This window comes from Microcaecilia unicolor, chromosome 4 (assembly GCF_901765095.1).
Source record: "Microcaecilia unicolor chromosome 4, aMicUni1.1, whole genome shotgun sequence".
Classification (NCBI taxonomy): domain Eukaryota; kingdom Metazoa; phylum Chordata; class Amphibia; order Gymnophiona; family Siphonopidae; genus Microcaecilia; species Microcaecilia unicolor.
The window spans coordinates 296,683,789-296,705,666 of record NC_044034.1 but is presented as its reverse complement, the minus strand read 5'-3'; the positions used below and the strand labels follow the sequence as shown (position 1 = coordinate 296,705,666).

General features: G+C 44.6%; 1 protein-coding gene across 2 annotated transcripts in view; it reads left to right on the top strand.

The window, feature by feature from the left end:
• DBNL (drebrin like) overlaps window positions 1–20,311 on the top strand; it is a 54,105-nt gene extending 33,794 nt beyond the window's left edge. For both annotated transcript variants that reach the window (XM_030201769.1, XM_030201768.1), the window contains 3 exons: window positions 1,463–1,551; window positions 8,533–8,638; window positions 20,156–20,311. In XM_030201769.1, the coding sequence (XP_030057629.1) occupies window positions 1,463–1,551; window positions 8,533–8,638; window positions 20,156–20,295 (335 nt within the window). In that variant the 3' untranslated portion in view covers window positions 20,296–20,311. The remainder of the gene's footprint in view (window positions 1–1,462; window positions 1,552–8,532; window positions 8,639–20,155) is intronic.
• The last annotated feature ends 1,567 nt before the right edge of the window (window positions 20,312–21,878 follow it).

The window sequence follows — 21,878 nt, the reverse complement described above, 5'->3', positions numbered from 1 at the left end:
CTGCTCAGTGAGGATGGTCATAAGTACATAAGTAATGCCACACTGGGAAAAGACCAAGGGTCCATCGAGCCCAGCATCCTGTCCACGACAGCGGCCAATCCAGGCCAAGGGCACTTGTTTAGTGTGTGAGAAATTGTATTGCCTTTAGTTCAGGGATATTTCCCTGTTTTCTTGGACTGATGATGATTTTAATTTAACATTTGTATTTTGCCTAAACCTAAAATAGAGAACCAGGCAGCATTTACCCTTCACCAAAAATACACTGTAATACAAAGAGGTGGATATTCAAAGTGAATTAGGTGGCAGTAGAGGCTCCTGGCTGGTGAAGTTGCTTGTGCGTGGCTATCCGCTGGTATTCAGCGGCACTAACCAGATAATAGCACTGACCGCTGAAGTGAAAGCCAACTGTTTTGTGGGCGGTCCGGAAACAAAGTCAGCTCTTACGTGGTTAAGTGCCGATATTCAGCATTTCATCGCCTAAGTTAAGCAGCCAAATTGGATCGCATAAACGTCCTACCTTTATGTGATGTTGCCTAGGCAGCTAAGCATTGAATATCACACTTAACCACATAAGAGAGAACCAGCACTGAATATCTGGGAATAACACTGCTGTTGGCAAAAAAAAATACTTACCGCCACTAGCTGAACATTTATCTCAAAATATCTTAAAACAAAGCACAATATAAACATGCTTAATATTGCATTAGAGTCCTATAAAAATTCACTAACAGCATTCTTTTTCAATCTTTAGTGAAAAATATTAAACACCCCAAAATATCATGCCTTGAATGTTTAAAAATTGAAATGCATCATATTCCCTTAATTTCTAACAATGAATTGATTTAAGCAGCCACAATTTGGCCCTCAATTCTCAGCATGGAAAAACACTAGTTCAGAGTTGTGCTGTGTGACCTGATAATGTACAACCTTGTGAGGAAGAAAACCTAATGAGTCCAGAAAAGGAAATAGCTAGCCACAGTTCTAACCGGGAACATAGCTAATGAGTTGAAACATACTTGATAACATATATTTACAAATGTTTTGGACTGATAATCCACAGAACATTAAATTTATTTTTAAAACTTTTATTATTATTGTCATTTTTATATATAATCTTCAAGAACTGTGAAATAGCAGTGGATCACAGTGTACATAACAAACACAGGGAATAAATCATCCTCAAAAATACCCTTATGGAAATATTTCAGTACTTGGAGGAATCAATTTTCCCATTAACCATCTCTTGAGAGCATAGTGTGATGATTTACTTTAGACGGTTGATGGTGGTTCTGATGGTATCTTGAGTGTGGTCTCGCTAACTTCCATGCTAGCACTTTGGTTAATGCTTTCATGTCGGTGTTCAACAATCTTTGCCGATGGTATTTATTTGTACGCTAAGCTCTGGTTAATGTGTCCCTCTTTTTTTATTTTTTGTCCTACCTCTCCCTTCTCCACTCTCCAGATGTGCAACCTAGTCAGCCCATCCACAGTGAGCCCCAAGAAGAGAATCTGTATGAGGTGACACCTGATATCTATGAGGACACCATGGGGGTAGGTGTCTGTGTGCATGGGGGGAAAGGTTGTGGTGGTTGGGAATAAGGGTATCTGGGCACTTCACGGGCAGAGGGGAGCTCTTTGTACAGGAAGAAGGAAGGGTGGATGCTGGGAATAAGGGTGTCTGTGTGCATGGGGGGAAAGGTTGTGGTGGTTGGGAATAAGGGTATCTGGGCACTTCACGGGCAGAGGGGAGCTCTTTGTACAGGAAGAAGGAAGGGTGGATGCTGGGAATAAGGGTGTCTGTGTGCACAAGAAAAGGAAGCAGAAAGTAAGTATTTAATGATTTGCCTGTTATTCACAGGAATCCCCAAGTGAAGTATAATAATAGATAAAATAAAGTACAAATAATATAACATTAAAAATAATTAGAAAATAGTCATGTTTTTAATCCCTTCCTAAAAGGGCAATCGTGTAATTAGAGGACTCTGGCACATAAAAGCAGAACACCTGTAGATTGTAGACAAATGACAGATAATAGCAGTACAACCAAAAATCCCTGTTGAGAGGAAAGATAAACAAGCAAACCATGCAAAGCGTTGAAAGCAAGACACAGTATTTTCAACTCTATATGTTTCTGAATAGGAAGCCAATGCAGTGTAACCAGTAAGAGGTTGCATGGTGCCTTACAGCTCCAATCAAGAACCTTGCGATATTCTGAATGATCTGTAAATGAGCCAACTGATGTTTAGTATAAGAATTACAGTAGTCCAATTTGGTCAACCCTAGGGAATAAGTGACTGATCTAAGATCTTGAGTGAGCAAATTAGCACCCATGCGACAAAGCAAACACATTGCACCACTGCTGAATTGAATTCTGTGCATCCAAAACAAATCCTGATCAAGTGAAAACCCCAAAGGGAGCAGAGTAGTGCAAAGGGGAACAGGTGGAGAAAGCATATGGAGCATGGCTAATGGAATTCTTTCCAAACCCTCTGCATGTGTACATGTTTGCGTGTATGTGTCTGTACCATGTGTGTTTCTGTGTTGGTATGTGTATTCTTTCAGTGTGGCGATCAAGAGAGAGATGAAAGGGGAAGGCAGTTTGAAAGGGTGCAGTTTTAGTCACTATACTTCAGTGAATCAGTGTATGTATACTGCAGTTGTTGGAACTGCTTCTCCCATATAAATGCATGAGGGCATTTTTGGACAGGGTCATTTATCTTCCATCTCCCACCAGGATGCAGAAACTTCATTTGTAAAGCAGCAAACATCCTCCAGCTCACCTCACCTCCTCCTGACCTGGAATTAGAGCTGCCTTTCAGTCTTCTGCCCTCATTGCTTTCCATGGGTTGGAAGCAAGGAGGTTTGTATGATAGGCACCAGCCTGATGTGAAAGAGCTGAAGCGTCTCTCCTCCCACATAGCCGCCATATTAGCCAAAACAAAACAATTGCTATCGCTATTGAAAACAATCGCAAACTTATGAGGTTTTATTGAACCATCTAGGTTTTGCATTCCCTCTGTTAGGAGGGGATGGGGGGGGGGGGGGGGGGAAGAGGAAGGGGGATGTAAGGGGAGTTGGAGGGAGGGTTTGGGGATTTTTCGAAGGCTCTGTGAAGAGGGGGAGGGTTATATTCAAAATGTATTTGTCAGTGCTCCAGAGCCTGCTTTATTTGCAGTGCTGTATTGTGGCTTTAAGTCCTGTGCTATATGGCTTTATTTTTTCTTTTTATATAGAAATATCTTTATTGTCATCATAAGAAAAAATAAAGGAATGTACCCCCGGATTCTATATACTGTGCTTAGATGTAGATGCCAAAATCGGCATGGATTCTACACGGTGTGTAACTTAATTGGCTTAACAAGCTAATGAATGCTGATAACAGCACTTAATTATGAGCACTAATTGGCACTGATTAGAATTTATGCGCACAACGTGCTAAGCATATTCTGTAACGTGCGCCAAACTTCTGACGTGTGGAGGCAAAAAGGGGGCGTGGTTATGGGCGGGGAAATGGAGGTTTCATGGGCATTCCAAAATTTAGGCACCTAGTTATAGAATATGGCCCAGTGTACCTAAATCTACACGCTGAGATTTACATCAGGTTTTCATTGGCCTAAATGGATGCGTGCAGATATCGGCGCTGAAATATCAACTAAGCATATTCTATAATCGGCGCCTGAGTCTAGGTGCCAGTTATAGAATATGCTTAGTCGGCACTGATTTTTATTTTTAGGTGCCATATATAGAATCTCCTCCATAGTGCAGCACTGAAATCCACAACACAGCATTGCAAATAACAAAGCAAGCTCTGGAGCACTGACAAATACATATTGAATATAACCCTCCCCTCCCCCTTCATAGACACCTCAAAAACTTCCCAGCCCCTTACATTATCCCCCGATCCGCTCCTAAGAGAGAAAATACAAAATCTAGGAGGTTTAAATATGTCTCATGTTTGCTATTGCTTTCAATAGCGTTAGGAATTGTTTTAGTGTGGCCAATATGGTGGCATGCGCCGCCCACTGCCTTCAACCCAGATAAGCTCATGCCACCTCCTGTCATTAAACCTTGGTTGGAAGTAGGTAGGACAGACTCGGTAAAGGGGAGAAGTGGGGGCTTAAAATTGACTGTCGCAGATAGATATTTTAAACTCCGAAGAATGTCCAGGCATATTACCTATAAATATACTTTCATAAGTACATAAGTAGTGCCACACTGGGAAAAGACCAAGGGTCCATCGAGCCCAGCATCCTGTCCACGACAGCGGCCAATCCAGGCCAAGAGCACCTGGCGAGGTTCCCAAACGTACAAACATTCTATACATGTTATTCCTGGAATTGTGGATTTTTCCCCAAGTCCATTTAGTAATGGTTTATGGACCTGTTCTTTAGGAAACCGTCTAACCCCTTTTAAACACTGCTGAGTTACCGCCTTCACCACGTTTTCCCGGCAACGAATTCCAGAGTTTAATTATGCGTTGGGTGAAGAAAAATTTTCTCCGATTTGTTTTAAATTTACTACACTGTAGTTTCATCGCATGCCCCCTAGTCCTAGTATTTTTGGAAAGTGTGAACAGACGCTTCACATCCACCTGTTCCACTCCACTCATTATTTTATATCTCTATCATGTCTCCCCTCAGCCGTCTCTTCTCCAAGCTGAAAAGCCCTAGCCTCCTTAGTCTTTCTTCATAGGGAAGTCGTCCCATCCCCGCTATCATTTAAGTCGCCCTTCGCTGCACCTTTTCCAGTTCTACTGTATCTTTCTTGAGATGCGGTGACCAGAATTGAACACAATACTCAAGGTGCGGTCGCACCATGGAGCGATACAAAGGCATTATAACATCTTTACACTTGTTTTCCATACCTTTCCTAATAATACCCAACATTCTATTCGCTTTCCTAGCCGTAGCAGCACACTGAGCAGAAGGTTTCAGTGTATCATTGACGAAGACACCCAGATCCCTTTCTTGGTCCGTAACTCCTAACGTGGAACCTTGCATGCCGTAGCTATAATTCGGGTTCTTTTTTCCCACATGCATCACCTTGCACTCTCTCACATTAAACGTCATCTGCCATTTAGCCGCCCAGTCTCGCCGCCCAGTCTCCTAAGGTCCTTCTGTAATTTTTCACAATCCTGTCGCGAGTTAACGACTTTGAATAACTTTGTGTCATCAGTAAATTTAATTATCTCACTAGTTACTCCCATCTCTAAATCTTTTATAAATATATTAAAAAGCAGCGGTCCTATTCAGGACATTAGTGTAAAATTCTGGTGGTGACCTTGAGAAAAAGCCAGACAGTTGGCAGTCCTAACCTCCTGAGTCCTGAGCACGTCTCAGCCCCCTCCCCCAACCATGTGGACACAAAGCATATACAAAGTTTGCCAGTGGCTGAATCTGGCCCTGCTCAGAGCAACAGACCTTACTTGGCAGCATGTGTAGCAAATAAGATAAACTGATTCTTGAAGTAGTTTTATGAGTACAATTAATAACAAAGAAAATTAAATAGAAGAATAGGGAATTGTTTAAATTCCGTATGAGTACATTTGTGGGGTCTCCATGTATTTATGTGTATATCTCCGGTCTGTGTTGTATGTATGCTGGACATATATTGTGTGTGGGTGAGATAGCTGGGGTTGGGGGAGTACATAGGGTGGTAAGTTTGAGGGGCAGGGGACAGTTTGGACCATACAGAAGTAGCTGTGGGGGATGAGTATTGCAGGTGGGGCATTTGCAGGACAGTAGTTTTGAGGGCTGGGGGCAATTTGTGGGGTGTTATCAGTAATTTTTGGGTATGGGATAGTTGTAGGGTTTATTTTTAGGGGTGTGGAAGTATAGTTTTTGGAGGAGGGCAGTTGGGACTGAGTTTGTTTATTTATTTCACAGATTTCTACCCTGCTTGATCCAGAGTTCTGGGCGGGTTACAGGAAAATTTTCACAAAAAGTAAAAATAACAAAACATAAAAGCATTACACAATACAATTGAAAAAAAATATATCTTACATAAAGTAATAGTGAACACATATCTTCAAAATGTAGCATATGAAAATGAATAAAACTAATTTAAAAATATGGTATATGATTGAAAGAAACATAGTTTCTATATGCTTCATGGAACAGCCATGTTTTAATTTATTTTTTCAGTTGTGCAAAAGAAGCTGACTGGTGAAGAGGCTTAGGGAGCTCATTCCAGAGTTTTGGTCTTACAATTCTAAACATAGACCTTCTATTGCTTTCAAGTTTAACGTGATGAAGGGAAGGGACTTCAAGAAGGCCCTGATTGCTGGAACGAAGCATCCTAACTGGTTGACAAAGATGTAGACTGGATGCAAGTATGGGAGAAATCAACAGATGGAGAGCCTTAAAGATGAGGCAGGCAATTTTAAAGTTTATACACTGCTCGAGGCAACCAGTGAAAATTTTTTAAGACTGGAGTGATGTGAGTGTATCTAGGTGCACCTGCTAAAACTCTGGCTGTAGCATTTTGAGCAGATTGCAATGGTTTCAGATAATTTCTTTGAGAGTCCAAGCAAGAGACTTTTGCAATAGTCGAAGCATGGGAAAATCAAGGTCTGTACCACCGTTCTGAAATTAGATAGCTTTTTGGAGTTGGGCAGTTTGCAGGAGGTAGTTTTAGGAGATGGGGCAGTTGCAGGATGGTGTGGCAGTTGTAGGGGATATTTTTGGGTGGGGGGCAGTTGAGGGCTAGTTTTTGTGTGATTGGTAGATACAGGGCACAGTTTTGGGGGATAGAATAGTTTCAAGGGATAGTTTTTGGACATGGCGCAGATGTGGGGAATAGGTTTTCGGGGGTTAGAGCAGTTTGGGGATTTTGAAGAGGAAGGAATTCCACCTTCTAAACTGCCTTACCCTGATTTCTAACTGCTGCATTTCACTCGTAAGTTTCAGTACTACAGAAACGGAATCTTAGTTTTCCATAGAACTGCATTGGACCATATTTTGGGGAACTCGTTTCTCTTTAATCCCTGGTCTGATTGGGCCATTTTCGAGCTCATTGTAATATTTTCCCACATGGCAAGTTTCATTTCATTCCATTATTATCTGCTACAGAAGCTGAATTACTTTCTCCCATGGGAATGCATTGGGCCATGGGGGGGGGGGGGGGGGGGGGGGGGGGAGCGCCTTATCTCCAGGTTCCCCAGCCTGATTTGACCCATTTTTAGCTTTTTGCTGATTTTGTTTTTCCTTTGTGCCAAGTTTCATCCCATCCTGTTAAATTTTCAGAGAATTATTTTGCCCCGAGACGGACAGACAGACATTCTCAACTTCAGTTCTTTCCAACTTTTCTGTTAGGTCAGAAAGAAGAATAATGCCCACAGAAATAGAGAAAGAGATGGAGAAAAATAAGCCCCTTTGCTTGTGAGAGACCCAAAGAGCAGTACACTTTGTCAAACTCACCTTCATTTTATTCTCCTGAAGCCAAGACAGAATTTTCTTCAAACAAGCAATTAACCAGTGCAGATTAGCCAGTTAATTACCATCTGTTACTGCCATTCACTGAATGTCATTTAAAGAAACATTGAAAACAAGCTCGGCTTCCATAATATTTGTGCAGGGGATAGGGGATTGGAAACGAGAATATCTGTGTGCCCAGGAAGAGAACAGTCATGGAGGGTTGGAGGTTAGGTGTCCCTTCAGGGACAGGAAAATATCTACTGTATCTGAATGTAACTTGTATTGAGCTATATCCAAAATCCCTCCCCTTCCTTCTCTGCAAGGGAAGAGAAGGTAGATTTGTATAGAGGCTTGTGGTAGGAGGCCATGGTTTAACTTAATTTCATACAGTCACACTAGGAGGAAAGCAAGAGTGTTTTGCGTATATTGTAAAAATTATATTCTGTGAATGATTTCTGAGGCTCTCATGAAGACTCAACGTATGGATCTAAACACAGATTGGATTCATTTTTATGCTTGTGAGTCCTGATTTAATGGACAGATAAAGTGTATTGGAGTTACGTTTCTGCTCTCATCTCTGTACTGTCAGCTGGAGATTGGGGCACCAGTCCTTTTAGAAACAGAGATGTTAACAGTACAGAATTTGTAGTAAATGGATGGGGCAGGTGAGGATTGTCAACGGAAAGACCTCTCCATACCTCCGGCTTCCCAAGATATAGTGAAGAAACTCAGCCCCCTCTATCCTTACTCATGCAGTGGTGGAACAAAGGCCTTAGCCCTTCTTCACCATAGTACACCTTCCCATCCCTCGCAAACTGAATGCCAAGCCTTTGTTGTCAGACCTGGATTAATAGTTTATATATTTTTTTCTTTCCCTTCTGTGTCATGCCTCTGCCTCTCTCCTATACCTGTTTTTTTTCTCATTGTTGCCTCTTTTTCTTTTTTTTCCTCCTCTGGCTCCATTCTTTTCTTTCCCTCTCCCTGTTCCCCGCTTTACTCTTGCTCTCTGCCTTTTCTTCCTTTCTCTGTGCTCTTTTCCCATGTCCCTGCTTTACTCTCTCTCTCTCTCTCTCTCTCTTTTGGTTTCTCCCTTTCTCTACTCTCTTTTTCTCTAAAGGTGCAGCACCCTGAAGCCAGCTATGAAACCACCTCAGATTTGCACCAGAATCAGGACCTAACAGAAAAGGGACTCTGTGCACGGGCACTATATGACTATCAAGCAGGTAGGAAGCTATCTTATTTTTGTAAAAGGTTAACTGTGGGCTACATTCAATATTATAACACCTAAAAAATCAGTGATAAAAAACAAAACAGTGAGTGCTTTTCTATAACCCGTGTCTAAAGTTAGGCGCGGTTTATAGAATAGCGCTTATGGCTGGGAATCACACCTAACTTTAGGTGTGGCCATTTGCACCAACCAAAACATGGTACAAATCCTTGCACCTAAATTAGGTGGGCTTCCACCTTGTTCTATAATTAAGCACATAAATTCTAGGAACGCTCCTGATCCGCCCATGACCCTCCCATTTCCACACCCCTGTTTCGGACTTTCATGTAAAGTTTAGGCCTTGCACATTTGTTAATACCAATCAGTGCTAATAATTGCTAGATAGGATACCAATTAGCACTGACTGGCTTGTTATTAATTAAGTAATGCACACAACTCGAAGCGCCATGTATAGAATCGGGGTAAGAGGGCAAGTCTTACCTTCCTTTATAGAATACAAGCCTAACAGGATATATATGCGCTTTAATATTTAGGCACAAGCACTTAAGCCATATAGCTGGCGTGTTAGCTCCTAAGTGCTGTGGATATGCACTTAACATAGAGTGTTCTAGAAGTTACATGCTTAAGTTTGAGCCCCACACATACTCTGCCCAGGCTCCACTCATGTGTACACACCACTTGCAGATTAAGCAGGTATTTACAGAGCAGCACTTGGTGATGTGAGTGTGCACATCTGCACGTAAACACCATTATTCTAACCTTTTGCATACATAGTGGGCATATAACTGTTAGCATCAGTGTTATACACTTACCCCCTAAATGTCTTGTGGATAATGATGACATGGGTTCCCCAGTATGAATTGTTTATTTCTGTTTTATGGAATTTTTTTAATGTGTTTTGCTGATTTTGGTATGGCACCCTTCATTGGAGTGTTCATGTTTAATATTGCTGTGATGGAAGAGTGTGGGTAGCATCTGATCTGTTGTTGTCTCACTCTCTGAACGGGTTCCTAATGGGTATGTCTTCAAACGCACCATGAGAGAAATGAACTTTACACGTAAGCTAAAAAATATTGGAACTTTAACTCGCCCCGATGAACTACTAATGCCTGTTTAAAAGAGAAACGTCTCCTGGAGTTCAGAAGGTGTAATATGCACATATATCAAGATGTGTTTGGAAATTCTTAACTGGGCCAGCTGTGCCCAATATAATGTGATAACTTCAGTATCTTTCCGTCACATTTTCTTGGTCTCTGATTGTACTTTTTCACATGTAATACAGAATAATTGTTTGCTTTGACACTTTCCAAGTTTCCAATTTTATTTCGAAACATAGAAACATGACAGCAGATAAAGTAGCTCGGCATCCCATCAAAGCACGAATATCCTTCAAGATTTGCACACTGACTTACAGAATAATTTCGACCTCTCCCCGGAATATATGATCGATCTAATAAACCTACCATTGTGCAACACAACCAATAGCACGAGATTTATCTCACTTTCCCAGTTGTCAAGGACTGAAATAGAAAACCACGTACACAACCTGCTTCATTTATATCTGCACCAAAATCTGGAACAACTTATGTAATGATCTAAAATCCATGATGGCATTGGGTTTTACAGTACTTACAGTTCAGAAAACAACTGAAAGCCCATTTTTTAGCTCATTCTTCCCCATCAAACCCAAATAGTTCTAGCAGACGATCAATCAGCACTCCACAACCATGTTCTCGGCCTAATCAGAACTTTTTCTATCACTCCAAAAAAACCCAGAACCATCTGTTTCCCATAAATCTTGTCACTTCACATTGCTCTTTACCATGTAACCTGTTTTTCCTAATATAACCTGTAAGCCACATTGAATCTTACCATGTAATCTGTTTTCCCTAAGTAACCTGTAAGCCACATTGAACCTACTCCAGGTGGGAAAATGGGGGCTACAAATGCAGTAAATAAATAAAATAAGGGCCAAATGGCCCATCCAGTCTGCCCATCCTCAGTAACCACTAACTCCTCCTTTTCCTAAGAGATCCCACGTGCCTGTTCTGTGCTTTCTTAAATTCAGACACAGTCCCTGCCTCTACAACCTTCACCAGGAGGCCATTGCACACGTCCACCACTATTTCTGTGAAAGTGTGTGTTTTAGGTTACTCCTGAGCCAATTTCTATGTCCTCTCATTCCAGAGTTTTCCTTCATTTGAAAAAGGCTCATCTTCTGTACATTAATGCCACGGAGGTATTTAAACATCTCTATCATATCCCATCTCTCCCGCCTTTCTTCTAGAGTATACACGTTGACGTCTGTAAGTTTGTCCCTATATGCTTCGTGACAGAGACCACTGACCAATTTTGTAGCTGCCCTCTGAACTGACTCTATCCTGTTTATATTTGTTTATTTAGCGGCTTGATATACTTCTTGCGGGATAGCCATCAAAGCGGTTTACATAATATAATAGAGGACAAAGGGATGAAAGAACTTCCATTAAGATAGTAAAGGAAAGAGCAGCATACAGTAAAAGAGTGTTAGGAACTGGGAGAGGGGTCCAGCAGATAGTAGGGGGTCAGGGGAGAGGGATGAGGGAAAGAAGATGGGACACAATCGTGCAGGGCTAGTAGACCAGCGGTCACTAAGTGGCAAAGGTATCAAAGGCTTGAGTAAACAGGTGAGCTTTTAGTTTTTTCTTTATAAAGTGAGAGGGCGTTTCCGGAGGTTCTGGGTATTCCAGAGTTGGGGACCAAGAATGTTGAAAATCTGCTTGCAAACATGGAACAAATATAACTGAGATGTACCTTAAAGAATATATATGGGTAGCTAATACAAGCTGAGATGCTATTTCAATGTTTGCTTTTATAGATATAACCTCCCCCACCCCACCCTCCCAATCCCAATGTAAAGCTTTACTTACAACTAAAATAAAACCATGAATCTGCTATAGCCCGGTTCGGTGGAATTCTTTACAGCAGAACCAGGACAAATTCAGCAATCCAGTAAAGCAGCTTCTTGAAGTAACTACTATGTAATATGATGATAAAATGGCCTCATATTAAGTATCCGACTACGGGCCTTAAGTGGCATGGCAGTCCAAAGTGACTCCCAGATTGCTTGAATGCTTGACCAGGTTTAAGGATGAAAATCAACTGTGGCTATTTGCTTTAGTATTTCAGCACTTGTTTAGTATTTGAATTTGTTGATGCTGTTAAATATGTTTAGAGGCCTATGATAGCAGCTCTATATGTGTAATCTATTTCTGTAAGGCCTACTCCTCCTCCAGTTCTTGGCATGTACATTCTTGGCACTCCCTGGGTTTTACAGATTACTTGATGGATATGTGGGTGCACAGATGTCCACATTCCTTTGGGGAACCCTGCCAACAAATATAAGAGAGAAATAAATGTAAAAGCACAATAGGCCTTAGAAGCCTGAAAGTAGAGTTGCTTACGTTTAACAAGGGTTCTGTGCAGACCACAGCATCTGACAGCTCCTGATACAGGTTTACCATACTCTAATTCAGAACCTTGAAAAGATTTAGTGGACATGCATATGTGTTTTCGTGTTGGAGCATTGCTGCTACTTCCCTCGGTACCAGTCCAAAGGTATAAGGTTCACACAGACATAGCAATACATTCTTTCTGTGGCAGCATGTGGTTCTCTTTTTTTCTTTTTTTTTTACTTTTCTTTTTGAAGGGACTGTGGGAAGGATGATGCATCTGCATTATCCTTCTGTCTGTGGAGAACCTCCATTACAGGTAAGCAACTCCCCTTCTCTGAAGACGGGTCAGGATAATGAGCCACATTGTTGGTGACATCAAAGCTAACCCATTTGACAACACAGGTAGGAAATATGTGGGGTGATAGGTGAGAAACTTTTATGTGAATGGTGAGATAGTCTGTCCAAAAATACCATTGATCTTGAGGAGGCATCAGACAGTAGTGTTTGATGGAAGGTATGGACAAAGGACTATGTGGCTGATCTCTTGGATAGAAGCGGACGATAAGTTGGCCACAGCGACTGCTTTTGTCTGCAGTTGGTGGAATCCCATTCGTTCAGGTGAATACAGATTTGCTTGGTGGCAACAAAAAGTGATGTAGTCAGCTATCCAATTAGACAGATTTTGTTTTGAGTCTTTAAAGCCCAGCAGAGAAGAGTCAAAGGGAAAGCTGAGAGCACTTGCAGAGATCTTTGTTGTGGTATAGTTAGTAAATCATAGCTCTCCCGCTGTCCAAATGGAGGCTTTTATTTATTTTGACTGGATATGTATATATGCGGGTATTTATCTGGTTATTCTTATTTGACATCAATATTTTTCACGGTTAGCTAATTGCTTCTGTCTTTACCCACTGACATTTAGTTACAGAGTACATGACAGAGGTTTTGTGCATTTAGAGTCAAAGTTACGGGACTATTTGTTGTTACAACTTTGGCAAGAAAGTAACTATTTGAATTTCTGCAGGTTGGACAAGACATAGTTAATTCCATTGTTGGAAGATAGTCCAAACACTTTGTTGAGTATGATTAGTGCAGCCAGTGTTAGTCCTTGTGTATATGTATGTGTGACTAACTAGTTAGTTACTGCTTCCATTAAAAGCTTGGGAAAAGAGCCAAGCTTTCACCTGTTTCCTGAAGTAGAGATAGTCTTGCATTGAGCAAAGTCTCTTGGATAGTGCATTCCAGAGTTTGAGGGCTACCATGAAGAAGGCCATTGACAGGTGTCACATTGTGTGATATCCTTTGGAAAGGGTGTGGTTAGGGAAATTCCTTGGGAGGACCTTGGCAACCTTGGAGGTGTGTAAAGAGAGATCCTCTTCTCAAGTACTCTGGTCCATTTCCTTTAAGGGCTTTGAAGATGCGACATAGTTTTAAATTTAGCCTTATATGGTATTGATAGCCAGTGAAGGTTTTGCAGAAATAGTGTGATGTGACAGTGGAGCTCATTTTCGAAAGAGAAGGACGTCCATCTTTCGACATATGTTGGAAGATGGACGTCGTCCTCCCAGAGACGTCCAATCAGTATAATTGAAACCCGATGTTGGATGTCTCCAACTGCAGTCCGTCGCAAGGACATCCAAATTTCAAGGGGACATGTTGAAGGCGTAGCGAAGGCGGGACTTGGGCGTGCCTAACTCTTGGACGTCTTTGACCCATAATCTGAAAAAAGCAAGGACGTCCCTGACGAACACTTGGACGTTTTCACCCGGACGTGTTTTTTTTTACGAATAAGGCACAAAAAGGTGCCCGAAATGACCACCGGAGAGAATCGGGGATGACCTCCCGTTACTCCCCCAGTGGTCACTAACCCCCTCCCGCCCTCAAAAAAAATCTTTAAAAATATGTCGTGCCAGCCTCAGATGTCATACTCAGGTCCATGACAGCACATGAAGGTCCCAGGAGCAGTTTTAGTGGGTATTGCAGTGCACTTCAGACAGCCGGACCCAGGCCCATACCCCTCCTACCTGTTATATTTGTGCAGGAAACAGCGAGCTCTCCAAAACCCACTGTACCCATATATAGGTGCCCCCCTTCACCCTTAAGGGCTATGGTAGTGGTATACAGTTGTGGGTAGTGGGTTTTGGGGGGCTCAGCACACAAGGTAAGGGAGCTATGTTCCTGGGAGCATTTTATGAAGTCCACTACAGTGCCCCGTAGGGTTCCCAGTTGGTGTCCTGGCGTGTCAAGGGGGCCAGTGCACTACAAATGCTGGCTCCTCCCACCTCCAAATGGCTTGCATTTGGACGTTTTTGACATGGACGTATTTAAGGATTTGGACGTCTACGACGTTCTCCGAGGACAAGCAGGCTGCTTGTTCTCACGACTGGGGGTGACGTCCGCGGCAGCCCCCACCAACCGGAAGAAGCTTCGCGGGCGGTCCACACGCGGGGCACGCCCACCGCGCATGCGCGGCCGTCTTCCCGCTCGTGCGTGACCGTTCCCGCCAGTCTTTTCTTTTCCGCGCCTGAGGAGAGTTGTGCCGTCGCCGCTCTCCCTTCGCAGCCCCGGAAAGACCGTCGCGTTTACGCGATTTGTTTAATTTTCGTTTATTCGGTTGCCGCGTGCTCCAGTTTTCTTTTCTTCACAAAAAAAAAAAAAAAGAAGAGCACGCGCTCCTTTTTCCCTCGTTTCTAGCGAGGGCGTCGCATTGCGGCCTTGTGGCCGCGCGATCGATTTATTTTTTCGAGGTGTGATTTCCGCCACCATCGACGACTTTAACTTTGCCGACGCGATTTTTCCGTCGATGTCCTCGAAGGTCCCGAGTGGATTTAAGAAGTGTGGTCGGTGCGGCCGGCCGATCTCGCAGACCGACACCCACGCTTGGTGCCTCCAGTGCCTCGGGCCGGAGCACAATATCAAGTCGTGTTCTCTGTGTCTCGGTCTCCGGAAACGGACTCAGGTTGCGAGGCAAGTTCTGCGGGACCGCCTTTTTGGAACTTGCGCCGGCCCCTCGACGTCGACTTCGACGGCATCGGTATCGACGCCCGGTTCTTCGGTACCGGTATCGATGCCCGAAAAATCGGCATCGATGGCATCGACCCCAGGAGAACAGGTCCCGTCGGCCCGCCGGTCCTCCGGTGAGGGTAGAGGTGAGAGACCGCGTGGGCAGTCGGCCCCGGTCACTCCTTCAGCCCGTGGCCTTCGGGACCGAACCCTGTCTGATCCGGTTCCTCGGGACCGAGGGGGATCGACCTCCTCCTCCTCCATACCACCCGGCACCAGTGACGGGCACCGTAAGAAGGCAAAGAAGCACCGTCACCGGTCGCCCTCGACGCATCCGGCTCTCGGTACCGGAGAGTAGTCGACGCCGAAGCATCCGCGTCGAGAGGAGAGGTCCCCCTCGGTGGTGGAGGTACCGCCACGTCAGGGTCCCAGCACTTCGGTGCAGTCTCCTGGACCCGAGCAGCTTCCGGCACCGATGCCTCTACCGGCCCCCACGTCTTTCCCGACAGCGGGCCTGGACGAGTGCCTCCGAGCCATCCTTCCGGGGATCCTGGAAGGGCTGATGCGCCAGGCTGTGCCGGCGCCGGGGGTGCTTGCGCCCTCGGCGCCGATGACTGTGGCGCCGGTGAGCTCTAGCCCGGTGCCGAGGCCGTCGATGCCGCCGCCGCCGCTTGCGGCGCCGGTCTCGACCGCCACGCAGGTGGAGTCCCCATCGACGTCGATGGAGGGAGCTTCGTCCCCGCCGGCGTGGGAGTCCACCGCTCGACGACATCGAGGCCTCGGCGCCTCGACGTCGAGCCGGGCCCGGTTCAGGACTCAGCTACATGAGCTTATGTCCGATACCGAGGAAGAGGCCTCGTGGGGGGAAGAGGAGGACCCCAGATATTTCTCCTCAGAGGAGTCTGCGGGTCTTCCCTCGGACCCCACGCCTTCACCTGAGAGGAAGCTCTCGCCTCCTGAGAGTCTCTCTTTTGCCTCCTTTGTGCGGGATATGTCTATTTGCATTCCCTTTCCCGTGGTCTCTGTGGATGAGCCGAGGGCTGAGATGCTCGAGGTCCTCGACTATCCATCACCACCTAGAGAGTCCACCACAGTGCCGCTGCACAATGTCCTCAAGGAGACACTGCTTCGGAACTGGATGCGACCATTATCTAATCCCACCATCCCCAAGAAAGCAGAGTCCCAGTACAGGATCCACTCGGACCCAGAGTTAATGCGGCCACAATTGCCCCATGACTCGGCGGTCGTGGATTCTGCTCTCAAGAGGGCACGGAGTTCGAGGGATACCGCCTCGGCGCCCCCGGGGCGGGAGTCTCGCACTCTGGACTCGTTTGGGAGGAAGGCCTACCAATCCTCCATGCTCGTGACCCGCATCCAGTCATACCAGCTCTATACGAGCATCCACATGCGGAACAATGTGAAGCAGCTGGCGGACCTGGTCGATAAGCTCCCGCCGGAGCAGTCCAGGCCTTATCAGGAGGTGGTCAGGCAGCTGAAGGCGTGCAGAAAGTTCCTGTCCAGGGGTATCTATGACACCTGTGACGTGGCATCTTGTGCTGCGGCCCAAGGTATAGTGATGCGCAGGCTCTCATGGCTGCGCGCCTCTGACCTGGACAACCGCACCCAGCAGAGATTGGCCGATGTCCCTTGCCGGGGGGATAACATTTTTGGTGAGAAGGTCGAGCAGCTGGTGGACCAACTGCATCAGCGGGAAACCGCCCTCGACAAGCTCTCCCACCGGGCGCCTTCAGCATCCACCTCAGCAGGTGGACGTTTTTCCCAGGCCCGGCAGGCTGCGCCCTATTCCTTTTGCAAGGCGTAGGTACACCCAGCCGGCCCGAAGGCCTCGTCAGGCACAGGTACCATTACCGTGTGGAAGGTAAAGCCATCTCTGGAGAGCCTTTAGTCGTTCGATTCATGAGAGGCTTGCTTTTGTCAAAGCCCCCTATCAAGCCTCCTGCAGTGTCATGGGATCTCAACGTCGTCCTCACCCAGCTGATGAGACCTCCTTTTGAGCCACTGCATACCTGTCATCTGAAGTACTTGACCTGGAAGGTCATTTTCTTGGTGGCAGTTACTTCAGCTCGTAGGGTCAGTGAGCTTCAAGCCCTAGTAGCTCATGCTCCATATACCAAATTTCATCACAACAGAGTAGTGCTCCGCACCCACCCAAAGTTCCTGCCGAAGGTGGTGTCTGAGTTCCATCTTAACCAGTCAATTGTCTTGCCAACATTCTTCCCCAGGCCGCATACCCGCCCTGCTGAACGTCAGTTGCACACATTGGACTGCAAGAGAGCATTGGCCTTCTACTTGGAGCGGACACAGCCCCACAGACAGTCCGCCCAATTGTTTATTTCTTTCGACCCTAACAGGCTAGGGGTCGCTGTCGGGAAACGCACCATCTCCAATTGGCTAGCAGATTGCATTTCCTTCACTTATGCCCAGGCTGGGCTGACTCTTGAGGGGCATGTCACGGCTCATAGTGTTAGAGCCATGGCAGCATCAGTGGCCCACTTGAAGTCAGCCACTATTGAAGAGATTTGCAAGGCTGCGACTTGGTCATCTGTCCACACATTCACATCACATTACTGCCTCCAGCAGGATACCCGACGCGACAGTCGGTTCGGGCAGTCGGTGCTGCAGAATCTGTTTGGGGTGTAAATCCAACTCCACCCTCCAGGACCCGAATTTATTCTGGTCAGGCTGCACTCTCAGTTAGTTGTTCTTCGTAGGTCAATTTCTGTTATACCCTCGCCGTTGCGAGGTTCAATTGACCTGGGTTCTTGTTTTGAGTGAGCCTGAGAGCTAGGGATACCCCAGTCGTGAGAACAAGCAGCCTGCTTGTCCTCGGAGAAAGTGAATGATACATACCTGTAGCAGGTGTTCTCCGAGGACAGCAGGCTGATTGTTCTCACCTACCCTCCCTCCTCCCCTTTGGAGTTGCGTTTTCATGTTGTTTCTTGCTTGTCATTCAACTGGCGGGAATGGTCACGCACGAGCGGGAAGACGGCCGCGCATGCGCGGTGGGCGTGCCCCGCGTGCGGACCGCCCGCGAAGCTTCTTCTGGTTGGTGGGGGCTGCCGCGGACGTCACCCCCAGTCGTGAGAACAATCAGCCTGCTGTCCTCGGAGAACACCTGCTACAGGTATGTATCATTCACTGTATTTTTGAAATGAAAGATGGACGTCCCTCTTTTTTCAAAAATACGGTTTTCCCTGCCCCTGGATTTTGCCGTTTTGCAAAGATGTCCAAATTGCAACTTGGACGTTTCTTTCGAAAATGCCCCTCAATGCCACTTACAACCTACTGTCAGTCTTGATGGAGCATTCTGAAGCAATTGGAGCTGCTGCAAACCCTTTGTAGTTGGACCAGTATAGAGTGCATTACAGGAATTCTGGCTTGAGGTTGTTAATGGCATGAACCAGTGTGACAAGACTTGCCTTCTCGATATATGGAGAGAAACAGCATAGTTGTTGCAGATGATAGATAGCATGGATTTGGGGGGTCAGCATAAGTGTTGAGTTTAGCTATACCCCAAAGTTCCTGACTTCTGATTTAAGGGGGAGTTCATATCTCCCAAGAGAGATTTTGATGTTGGGTATTTGCCCATGTGCAAGGGACCCCTCAGGAGCTCAGTTTTACTTAGGTTCAGGTAAAGTTTGTTTTTTGTTTTTGCTCAACCCATTCTTGAATTGCTGTGAAACAGGTAGTAGTTTTTCAGAGCTGTAGGTAAGTCTGGTTCAACAGGTATGAGTAGCTGCATGTCAACTGTGTAGATGTAGAACTGAGTATCCATCAACTAAATAAGCTCAATTAGTGGCTTGAGGTAGATATTAAACAGAATAGGCAACGACTCTGTATGCTCACAAATACAACAGTCTGAAAGTACAGCAAAGAGAAGTGCTCTGGATGAGACAAATGCTATTAGTGGAGTGAGTCTGCTGAATTTTCTGGCGAGCCACTATCTAGTGGGCATTGATTTTGTACAGTGTTGGGACATTCCTTCCTTTTGGGGATGAATACAGTGTCACAGCTCAAAGAACAAATGCCCGGTCTGGGAATTGAGCCTGGATCTAAATCAGGGATACCTCCTCTTTAAACAAACAAAAAAAAAATAGTAACCCTGCCTTTGCACTTCATCTACATTTCACTTGTTCCAATCTTTCCAACAAGTACAGCAGATGATGAAAAATTTGTATTTTATGGTTAAAAACTAAAGGATTTAATTACAAATTTACTTATCCTGGTTAAAAAGAAATAATTGTTGGTTCTGTTAATTAGTTAGTCTCTAAAGACAAGGAAAGAATAACACAAGACATGGTGTTTGGTCAGGCTCTCTCTGTGCCTTGGAGGCTTAATGCCTCTAGCAACCCAGGAAAAGCAGTTCCTATCGGCTTAGTTTACAGTTTTTAAAAAACTGTTCTGCTGACATGGATACGACACAAAAAATTAAACATGGATTGCAAAGCTCAGGATGTGTTCTTTCTATAATCAGTATTATGAAACATTGAGCGAGTTGCTTTCTGATGATAATTCTTTTGTTTCATGATATCTGCTCACTGTCTAATGAGATGAGGTGTGGAAAGAACACATCTTGAGCACTGTGATCCATTTTCTGTGAGCAATAATTAAGTATAAACATGGAACATTTTGTCTTTGTCCATTTGTTTCCCCTTCCTCATTCCATGGGTAATAAGGTGCTTTGGGAGCTTTGAGGGCATCACCTCCTTGACATGCTGAGCCCTGAAGTACTAGAGTCTGGTTTGTGACTTGGCTGTGGTGCAGGAGACCCATAACTAGCAAAAGGAGGGGGGAACAGCTACCAGAATAAAGACGAGCTATGATTTTCAAACTGAGCTTCACGGATGCAGCATTTGCAGTGGTTTTTTATCAGCCAGGAAACATGTTAACGATTTTCAGAAGCAACTCGTGAGGGAAATGGTGAACCTTAGGAGAGCTAACAGCCACATTTACTGATGACATATTTCAGAGGGAGGGTTTAGTTAAAGACAAGACTTCATTGCCATACTCATCCTTATCTACTCTCTATCTCTCCCCCCCCTCCCCACACACCATAGCTGATGATACGGAGATCTCCTTCGACCCTGACAACATCATCACTGGCATCGAGATGATTGATGAAGGCTGGTGGCGTGGATATGGCCCTGATGGGCACTTCGGAATGTTCCCTGCAAACTACGTGGAACTGATCCAGTGACCCTCATAACCACCACTGTTACCACTTCTGCCAGGAGCAGATCTATGCCAAAAGCAACAAGAAAAAAAATGTACTTTTTATCAAATGTGATTGTTTTTATAATAAAATTGACCAGCATAGAGCGTGGTGGGTAAAAAAAAATTGTAAATGTCCATTAGGAGCTTTTCTGCAAATTAGGCATCACCGTAAAGGTGCCAGTGTCCAAAAGGTCACCTCCTTCATCCCCCAGTAGTTGGTGTCATCTCCCCTGAATTCAGAACTAGCAAGGGATGCTGGCCTAGGTGACAGCAGCAGGAGACATAATTGTCCATGGTTCAAAAATGGCTGACACATAGGCCTTTGCAGCACATAGGCCTCTATATTGCCATTTCACAACATAACTGTCACTGTGGCAGCACATGGACAACTATGTTCATGTGTGGCGCTGCTTATATTCTGAAGGTTTATGTTCCTAAAATAGATGTGCATACTGGATATAACTGGCACATGGACATCCATTTCACTATGTATTTTAGAACAGGCTCTACCATTGGCAGATCCTGTTCTATTTTGGCGGAATTTCAGACAACCTGACTTGGACGTCTGAATTCACGATTCAGACATCTTTTCTAAAATACTGTTCTAGGTCTTATGGGCAAATTTAACTTTGAATGTTTGAGTTTAAGACCAAAGTCGGGAAAAATGTTAAATAATTACTAGAGAGGCTGATTTGATTATGTATATTTCTGTACATTGGATTGTTTCCTATGAATAATCAAGTTCCTGAAAGATTATATCATGTTTTGCAGAATGCACAGGCTGGCCAAAAATATGCAGTGAAGTTTCTTCCAATTTTCAGCAATGTACAATATTAAGTTAATCAATGTTCACATCTTCCTTTTATTTTCTTACCTAATTGTTGGTGGTGTTTTGGGAAGCATAGAGGCATATTTTCAAAGCACTTAGCCTTCCAAAGTTCCATAGAAACCTATGGAACTTTGGAAGGCTAAGTGCTTTGAAAATATGCCTGATAGGGTATTGAATCTTTGTGGCTAGGCGATCTAGATGATGCTTTCTCTATTTTGACCAAACAAATTGGTTTTCAAAACTGCTATCTAAGCATTCTGAGATTTTTAGTCTGGGTTTCTTAAAATGGAGAGTAGAATTACCAATCCCAGACATAAAATGAGATTAACAGACAGCAGAGATCTGAAGAAATTGTCCCATTGAATGTCTAGTGAGGTAAGTAATGCATCCAGTTGCCAGATTTCATAACTTGAAAGTAGTATTCAAAGCCCAACATTGTTATTGAGACCGGTTCCAAAGCCAGTACCAACTGTGTAGGTCACAAGAAAATAACCAAATAGCCACATTTGGGAACCAGAAGTGCCTAACACGTTATCCAATGATGACAGCACAGGAAGAATGCATCCTGGGTTTCCTTTTCCATTGCTGCACTACAAGCAATTGGAGTGCATGGTAGAAGTCGGAAACGTCAGCCAAAATGTGGAAATCTTGTTTAATATTACAAAGTAGGTTACCAGTGGAATGAGAATTTAACCCTTTTGCTGCATATCTTCATTTTACCCTATTTTCCACCGGTA